Here is a 9,136-nt window from a genome sequence, read left to right as displayed (position 1 = left end):
TAAGTTGAAAGTTGAAGGCTTATGCCTTGATGCCCACTAAACTGGCAATGATTTTAAGTTGGGAGTTTTACTCCAAATGGTACCACATGCATAAAGAGTCGAGTCTCATTGAGTTGCATTTTATGTTGTTATTGAGTTGTATTTACGTTGTATTTGCGTATGATAATTGAGTTGAATGTGCCGTTACCGCATGCATGATATGATTTGGGTGATTAACGTGTAGAATTACTTAACATAACATGATGATTTATAATATTTGTTATATCGATTGAGAAACTCACCCTTACAATATTTTTCAGGTAACGAGCAGTGAGTTGAGTAGGAGCTAGTGCTTGAAGTCTAGTGTGGTTAGAGGGTCATGCTCTGATAGATGTAACATCGGGACGGGATGTTTGAATTGTCGAACAAATGTTAATTTTGATGAATTACAGATGTTGAAATATTTTATCCGCTGCGTATTGTTAAAGAAGTTTTTATGTCGAATAAAATTGAGTATGACTGCTTTTATGTTGAATTATGTGAAGAAGTTGTTATGTGACACCCTTGAGTGACAATATTTACTCTGATATGTATGATTTAATTGTTGTTGTTTTAATTAAATATTTGGGGTATTTAGAAGGGTGTTACATTAGTGGTATCAGAGCAGGTTGGTCCGTCCGGCCAGTTGTCGTGTCGTTTTGTCTAACAATTGTGTATTGTTACCAATCTAACTTTAAGTTGTGTTGCATTGATAAGTTGAAATGGCTGGAAGGAATGACGCTGCAATGGCTGCCGCAATGCAAGCAATGGCACAAGCTGTGCAGAACTTGCCAAATGCTGGTGGAGATGCTGGATCACGTAGCTTGGCGACTTTTCAGAGAGAGAATCCGCCGGTGTTTAAAGGGAAGCATGATCCAGATGCAGCTTTGGGATGGTTGAAAGAGATTGAGAGAATCTTCCGTGTTATGGATTGCACTCCAGCTCAGAAGGTTCGGTATGGTACTCACATGCTAGCAGTCGAAGCTGATGACTGGTGGCTAGAGACTCACGAGAGGTTGACCGTGGCGGGTGAAGACGTTACTTGGGATGTATTCCGTAGGGAATTCCTGAGAAAGTATTATCCGGAAGATGTCCGTGGTAAGAAGGAAATTGAATTCCTTGAGCTGAAGCAAGGAAACATGTCTGTGACCGATTATGCTGCGAAATTTGTGGAGCTGTCCAAATTTTATCCTCATTACACTGGTGCGGGTGCTGAATTTTCAAAGTGCATCAAGTTTGAAAACGGATTGCGCTCTGAAATTAAGAAAGCTGTTGGGTATCAGAAGATACGCATTTTTACTGAATTGGTTGATAGCTGCAGGATATTTGAAGAGGACAATAATGCTCATTACAAGATTGTCAGTGATCGCAGAGGCAAGCAACATCAAAACCGTGGCAAGCCGTATGATGTTCCAGCTGGGAAAGGGAAACAAAGAGCTGCTCCGACTCAGAGAGCTAGTGGGGGAGGTGCTCCTACTGGTATAGTTTGCTTCAGATGTGGTCAGGCTGGTCATAAGAGTAATGTATGCACTGCTGAAGTAAAGAGGTGTTTTCGCTGTGGTAAGACTGGGCATGCAATAGCTGATTGCAAGCACAAGGAAGTGATTTGTTTTAATTGTGGTGAAGAAGGGCATATTGGAAGTCAGTGTCAGAAGCCGAAGAAAGGGAATCAGTCTGGAGGCAAGGTCTTTGCTTTATCGGGTTCTGAGACTTCTGCTGATGATCGTTTGATCCGAGGTACGTGTTATATTAATGGCTTTCCTCTTGTAGCTATTATTGACACAGGTGCGACTCATTCCTTTATATCTTTGGATTGTGCTGTGAAACTTAAGTTAGAGATATCCGAGTTGTTTGGTGGTATGGTAATTGATACTCCTGCGAAGGGTTCAGTGACTACTACTTCGGTTGTTTAAATTGTCCTTTGAGTATTTTTGGTAGAGACTTTGGGATGGACCTAGTGTGTCTTCCACTAGTGCAGATTGATGTTATTCTGGGTATGAACTGGTTGGTGTTCAACCGAGTTTCTATCAATTGTTTTGATAAGACGGTGATCTTTCCTGAGATTGAAGAAGGAAAGAGTTTGTTCCTATCAGCAAGGCAAGTGGATGAGGCAGTAGCTGAGGGAGCAGAGTTGTTCATGCTGTTAGCAACTTTGGAGGCCAAGGATAAGATGGTGATTTGTGATCTAGCCGTGGTGTGTGATTTTCCTGATGTGTTTCCTGAAGAGGTGAACAAATTACCACCAGAACGCGAAGTGGAGTTCTCGATTGATTTGGTACCTGGCACTAGACCGATATCGATGGCTCCGTACCGTATGTTTGCTGTTGAGTTAACTGAATTGAAGAGTCAGTTGGAAGATCTGTTGGATAAGAAATTTATTCGTCCGAGTGTGTCACCGTGGGGTGCGCCAGTGCTGTTGGTTAAGAAGAAAGAAGGTACTATGAGGTTGTGTGTGGATTACAGACAACTGAATAAAGTGACGATCAAGAATCGGTATCCTTTGCCGAGGATTGATGATTTGATGGATCAATTGGTTGGTGCGAGTGTGTTCAGCAAGATAGATTTGAGATCTGGGTATCATCAGATACGTGTGAAGACTGAGGATATTCAGAAGACTGCTTTCAGGACAAGGTATGGACATTATGAGTATTCTGTAATGCCTTTTGGTGTGACTAATGCACCTGGAGTATTTATGGAGTATATGAATAGGATTTTCCATCCGTACCTAGACAAGTTTGTTGTGGTGTTTATTGATGATATTTTGGTGTATTCGAAATCTGAAGAAGAGCATGCTGAGCATTTGAGAGTGGTTTTAGAAGTCCTCCGAGAAAAGAAGTTATTTGCTAAACTGTCCAAGTGTGAATTTTGGTTAGAAGAGGTTAGTTTTCTTGGTCATGTGATTTCAAGAGGTGGTGTTGCTGTTGATCCTTCCAAGATAGAAGCGGTATCTAAGTGGGAAGCTCCGAAGTCTGTTGCTGAGATTCGAAGTTTCCTTGGTTTGGCTGGTTATTATAGGAAGTTCATTGAGGGATTTTCTAAGTTGGCGTTACCATTGACGATGTTGACTAGAAAGGGGCAAGCGTTTGTTTGGGACTCAAAATGTGAAGGAGGTTTCCAAGAGTTAAAGAGGAGGTTGACTACTGCTCCTATTCTGATATTACCGAGTTCATCGGAACCATTTGAAGTTTACTGTGATGCTTCATTGTTGGGTTTGGGTGGCGTGTTGATGCAGAATAAGCAGGTTATAGCTTATGCTTCAAGACAGCTGAGGGTTCATGAGAGGAACTATCCGACGCACGATTTAGAGTTGGCGGCTGTAGTGTTTGTTCTGAAGTTATGGAGACATTACTTGTACGGGTCAAGATTTGAGGTTTTCAGTGACCACAAAAGTTTAAAGTATTTGTTTGATCAGAAAGAGCTGAATATGAGGCAGAGGAGATGGTTGGAGTTTCTGAAGGATTATGACTTTGGTTTGAATTACCATCCGGGTAAAGCAAACGTAGTGGCTGATGCATTGAGTCGGAAATCATTACATATGTCTATGCTAATGGTTAAGGAATTGGATTTAATTGAGCAGTTTAGAGACTTGAGCTTGGTGTGTGAGAGTACTCACAACAGTGTTAAATTGGGAATGTTGAAGTTAACAAGTGGTATTCTGGAGGAGATCAGAGAGGGTCAGAAATCTGATATGCTTTTGGTTGATAAGTTGACTCTAGTGAATCAAGGTCAAGGTGGCGAATTCAGAATTGATGAGAATGGTATTTTGAAATTTGGTAGTCGGGTGTGTGTTCCGGATGTTACTGAACTTAAGAAGAGTATTCTTGAAGAAGGACATCGTAGTGGGTTGAGTATTCATCCTGGAGCTACGAAGATGTATCATGATTTAAAGAAGTTATTTTGGTGGCCAGGAATGAAAAGAGATATCGCGAGTTTCGTTTATTCTTGTTTGACTTGTCAGAAGTCAAAGATTGAGCATCAGAAGCCGTCTGGGCTAATGCAACCGTTGGCGATTCCAGAGTGGAAATGGGATAGTATCAGTATGGATTTTGTTTCTGGGTTACCGAGGACAAGTAAGAATTTTGAAGCCATTTGGGTGATTGTTGATAGATTGACGAAATCGGCTCATTTTATTCCGATCAGAATGGATTATCCGTTAGAGAAATTGGCTGAGTTGTATATTGAGAAGATTGTAAGTCTGCATGGTATTCCGTCGAGTATTGTTTCGGACAGAGATCCTAGATTTACATCGAAGTTCTGGGAAGGTTTGCAGAAGGCTTTGGGAACTAAGCTGAGATTGAGTTCTGCATATCATCCGCAGACTGACGGTCAGACTGAGAGGACGATTCAGTCATTAGAGGATCTTTTGAGAGCTTGTGTTTTGGAAAAGGGAGGTAGTTGGGATTGTTATTTACCGTTGATTGAGTTTACCTACAACAATAGTTTTCATTCGAGCATTGGTATGGCGCCGTTTGAAGCTTTGTATGGTAGGAGATGTCGGACACCGTTATGTTGGTATGAGTCCGGTGAGAGTGCTGTGGTTGGACCGGAGATTGTTCAACAAACTACAGAAAGGATTAAGATGATTCAGGAGAAGATGAGAATTGCTCAGAGTCGTCAGAAGAGTTATCATGATAAGAGGAGGAAATCACTTGAGTTTCAAGAGGGAGATCACGTGTTTCTTCGTGTTACTCCGATAACTGGTGTTGGTCGAGCCTTGAAGTCGAAGAAGTTGACACCGCGATTTATTGGTCCTTATCAGATTTTGGAGAGGATAGGAGAAGTAGCCTATCGTATCGCTTTACCGCCGTCACTTGCGAATTTGCATGAAGTTTTTCATGTGTCTCAGTTGAGGAGGTACGTTCATGATCCGTCGCATGTTGTCCAAGTAGATGATGTACAGGTGAGAGATAACCTGACTGTTGAAACATCACCTATGAGGATTGAGGATCGAGAGTTGAAGCAGTTGCGGGGTAAAGAGATTGCCTTGGTGAAGGTAGCTTGGGGAGGACCAGCAGGTGGCAATGTGACTTGGGAACTGGAGAGTCAGATGAAGGAGTCTTACCCAGAGTTATTTGTTTGAGGTATGTTTTCGAGGACGAAAACTCTTTTAGTGGGGGAGAGTTGTAACACCCCAAATAAAGAAAAAGAATTATTTAATTAAGTTGATAATATATTTATTAATTTAATTAAATAAAATTGAATTATTGAATTATTATTATTATTAATAATAATTATTGGAAAAATATATAAGTTGGAATAAGGAAAGGGTTTCATTTTTGGAAAAGGTTTCACGTGAGAAACAGAGAAGCTGCAGAGAAGAGAAAGAAGGGCAAAGAGCCGAAAAGCACGGTTGAGGAACGGAGAAGCTAAAGCTTAGAGATTTGCCGGATTATATCAGGTAAGGGGGGTTTATCGTCGTTTAATGGGTATTATCGATTAACATGTAATGGGTAGTGATAAGCCGTCGATTGACCCTAATTGGGATTTAGAATGCTGAGAAATTGTGATTGAATAAGTGGTATTAAAGCTGAAATTGAATTGGTGTTTGAGTGTATTGTGAATTTCTGAGCGTATAGCTTTTTACGGAAGTTGAATCGGAGGTCCGGAAGTCCTCCAACGGCGGAAAATGCGGAAACTCTGCATTCTGCCTTGTGTTAGCGCAGGAACTGCTGTTTCGCCTGCGTTAACCGGTTAACCCAGGGTGTTAACCGGTTAACACTGTTATAAATTGTGAAAAATGTTGAGTTTTGCCTGCGTTAACCGGTTAACCTATAGCGTTAACCGGTTAACACTGTTGCGTTTTGCCAAGAAATGGTATTTTTGTCCTGCGTTAACCGGTTAACCTATAGCGTTAACCGGTTAACACTGTTGCAGTGTGGAAAAATAGTTGATTTTTATGTTGTAAATGCAATTGGTAGTTGGCCTATTGCAGTTAATTGTGATGAATAAAATTGTTGAGTTTATGTTGTGAAATGCCGATGCAAATATGTTGAAAAATTGATTATAAGTTGTTTTGTTGAAAATATTAAGTTGTAGGCTGATGAGCCAAAGTTGATTTTAAGTTGCTTTGTTGAAAATTACTGAGTTGTAGGCTGATGAGCCAAAGTTGATTATAAGTTGTTTTGTTGAAAGAAAAGCTGTTATGTTGCTGTTATTCTTATGTTGTTGAGTTCAAGTCGTACATGCCATAGACATTCATATGCATTAAGTCGGGGCTTTTGCTCACACCACGTTGGCCTGGATTGGCAAAAATTATGGGGCTTTTGCTCACACCACGTTGGCCTGGATTGGCAAAATTTTAAGTTGAAAGTTGAAGGCTTATGCCTTGATGCCCACTAAACTGGCAATGATTTTAAGTTGGGAGTTTTACTCCAAATGGTACCACATGCATAAAGAGTCGAGTCTCATTGAGTTGCATTTTATGTTGTTATTGAGTTGTATTTACGTTGTATTTGCGTATGATAATTGAGTTGAATGTGCCGTTACCGCATGCATGATATGATTTGGGTGATTAACGTGTAGAATTACTTAACATAACATGATGATTTATAATATTTGTTATATCGATTGAGAAACTCACCCTTACAATATTTTTCAGGTAACGAGCAGTGAGTTGAGTAGGAGCTAGTGCTTGAAGTCTAGTGTGGTTAGAGGGTCATGCTCTGATAGATGTAACATCGGGACGGGATGTTTGAATTGTCGAACAAATGTTAATTTTGATGAATTACAGATGTTGAAATATTTTATCCGCTGCGTATTGTTAAAGAAGTTTTTATGTCGAATAAAATTGAGTATGACTGCTTTTATGTTGAATTATGTGAAGAAGTTGTTATGTGACACCCTTGAGTGACAATATTTACTCTGATATGTATGATTTAATTGTTGTTGTTTTAATTAAATATTTGGGGTATTTAGAAGGGTGTTACAAAAAGCATCTTTTTTGAAAGAGGGTTGTATTGATTTTTGAAAGAAGGCCTATAAACAGGCAATCTGTGTACAAGGAGACAGAAATCCTAGTAAGAGGAAATCGTCAAGAAAACAAAGAGAAAGCTATGCCGAAAACGTCCTATTGATTTTAATTCCACCACTGTCATTATGTCTTCAAGCATCTCATCTCCTGCTGTCGGATAGAGGTGATTGGCTTGGTCAGTCCCTGGAACTTGGATGAAAGTTGACTGAGAACATAGTCATGCGCTTTAATCCCTAATTTTTGCCTGGACCGCCTTTTCAGGTTTTCAGTCCACCGGGATACCCTTTTTTGCCCAAGCCGCCTTTTCAGGTTTTCGACTTGCCGGGTGTACATTTTTTTTTATATATGTCCCTAATTTTTTGCCCGAACCTTTTTGGTTCGCCGGGATGCCCTTACTTTTGCCTAGGTACGTCGACCTAGCGGGTCTCTTTTATGCGTAGTATTTTTTAACTATGTCCGCGTTCACGGGATGTAGGAAGTCTTCGCCATCCATTGTAGCAAGTATCATGGCTCCACCAGAGAATACCTTCTTAACTACAAATGGCCCTTCGTATGTGGGAGTCCATTTGCCTCTGGGATCACCTTGGGGTGGAATGATACGCTTGATCACCAAGTCACCAATTTGATACACCTGTCTCTTGACTCTTTTGTTAAATGCCTGGGTCATGCGCTTCTGATATATCTGCCCATGACAAACAGCCGCAAGTCTCTTTTCATCAATCAAATTTATCTGATCGAGTCGAGTCTGAATCCATTCATCTTCATCTAAGCCCGCCTCTTTCACGATTCTTAGAGAGGGAATCTGGACTTCCACTGGTAAAACGGCTTCCATTCCGTATACTAAAGAGAAAGGAGTTGCCCCTATCGAAGTGCGTGCTGAAGTGCGATAACCATGGAGAGCAAACGGTAACATCTCATGCCAGTCTTTGTATGTTACTGTCATCTTTTGTATGATCTTCTTGATATTCTTATTAGCAGCTTCTACAGCGCCATTCATCTTTGGTCGGTACGGAGAAGAGTTGTGATGTTTAATTTTGAACTGCGTGCAGAGTTCAGTAATCATGTTGTTGTTCAAATTAGTACCATTGTCAGTGATAATTCTTTCAGGGATGCCATATCGACAAATAAGACTATTCTTGATGAACCGTGCCACCACATTCTTGGTGACAGAAGCGAATGAGGCTGCCTCTACCCACTTCGTGAAGTAATCAATAGCGACGAGAATGAAGCGATGTCCATTAGAAGCAGTAGGTTTAATCTCCCCAATCATATCGATGCCCCACATTGCAAAGGGCCAAGGAGCTGTCAACACGTTCAATGGAGCAGGAGGCACATGTACTTTGTCTGCATAGATCTGACACTTGTGACAGGTTCTGGAGTGATGGTGGCAATCCGCTTCCATGGTAGACCAATAATACCCTGATCTCAGAATCTTCTTGGCCATTGTATGTCCATTAGAATGAGTCCCAAAAATACCGTCATGCATGTCTTCCATAATCCTTTCTGCTTCCTTTTTATCCACACAGCGAAGCAGAGTCGAATCATGATTACGTTTGTATAATACTCCGTTACTCAGAAAGAATTTAGCGGAGAACTTCCTCAGGAATTTTCTGTCCTTGACGGATGCCCCTTCAGGGTATTCCTGAGCTTCTAAATATCTTCTTACGTCGTGGAACCAAGGTTTCTCCTGTACCTCCTCAGTGTTAAGTCCATAACAGTATGCTGGTTCATCTAACCGTCCAATGGTAATCATGGGAATTTCACCGCCCCATCTGACTCTGAACATAGATGACATGGTAGCTAATGCGTCTGCCAACTGGTTCTCCTCTCGTGGAATATGTTCAAATGTTATCTCTTCAAAGTATGGGATTAATGTCATTACCTGCTCTCGATAAGGGATGAGATTTGGATGTTTAGTATCCCATTCTCCTTTGATCTGACTGATTACCAAGGCCGAATCTCCGTATACACTCAAAAACTTGATTCGCCAATCTATAGCAGCTTTGAGTCCAAAAATACACGCTTCATACTCAGCCATATTGTTGGTACAATGAAAACATAGTCTAGCCGTGAAAGGCGTATGGTAACCCTCGGGAGAAATGAGTACAACCCCAACACCATGGCCCAATGCATTAGAAGATCCATCAA

General features: G+C 40.9%; 1 protein-coding gene across 1 annotated transcript; it reads left to right on the top strand.

Moving 5' to 3' along the window:
* The first annotated feature begins 720 nt into the window (after positions 1 to 720).
* On the top strand, positions 721 to 6,718 carry LOC127082947 (uncharacterized). The gene is made up of 2 exons (XM_051023175.1): positions 721 to 1,755; positions 6,617 to 6,718. The coding sequence occupies exons 1-2, from the start codon at positions 741 to 743 to the stop codon at positions 6,628 to 6,630; spliced, it is 1,029 nt and encodes a 342-aa protein (XP_050879132.1). The 5' UTR covers positions 721 to 740; the 3' UTR covers positions 6,631 to 6,718.
* The last annotated feature ends 2,418 nt before the right edge of the window (positions 6,719 to 9,136 follow it).

This window comes from Lathyrus oleraceus, chromosome 5, assembly GCF_024323335.1.
Source record: "Lathyrus oleraceus cultivar Zhongwan6 chromosome 5, CAAS_Psat_ZW6_1.0, whole genome shotgun sequence".
In the NCBI taxonomy this organism is placed as follows: Eukaryota; Viridiplantae; Streptophyta; class Magnoliopsida; order Fabales; family Fabaceae; genus Lathyrus; species Lathyrus oleraceus.
The sequence above is the reverse complement of the archived record's forward strand: the minus strand, read 5'-3'. Positions and strand labels throughout refer to the sequence as shown.

What these genes read in the sequence shown, in the direction of transcription:
- LOC127082947 (XM_051023175.1), top strand. Translation starts at nt 741, where the DNA reads ATGGCTGGAAGGAATGACGCTGCAATGGCTGCCGCAATGCAAGCAATG.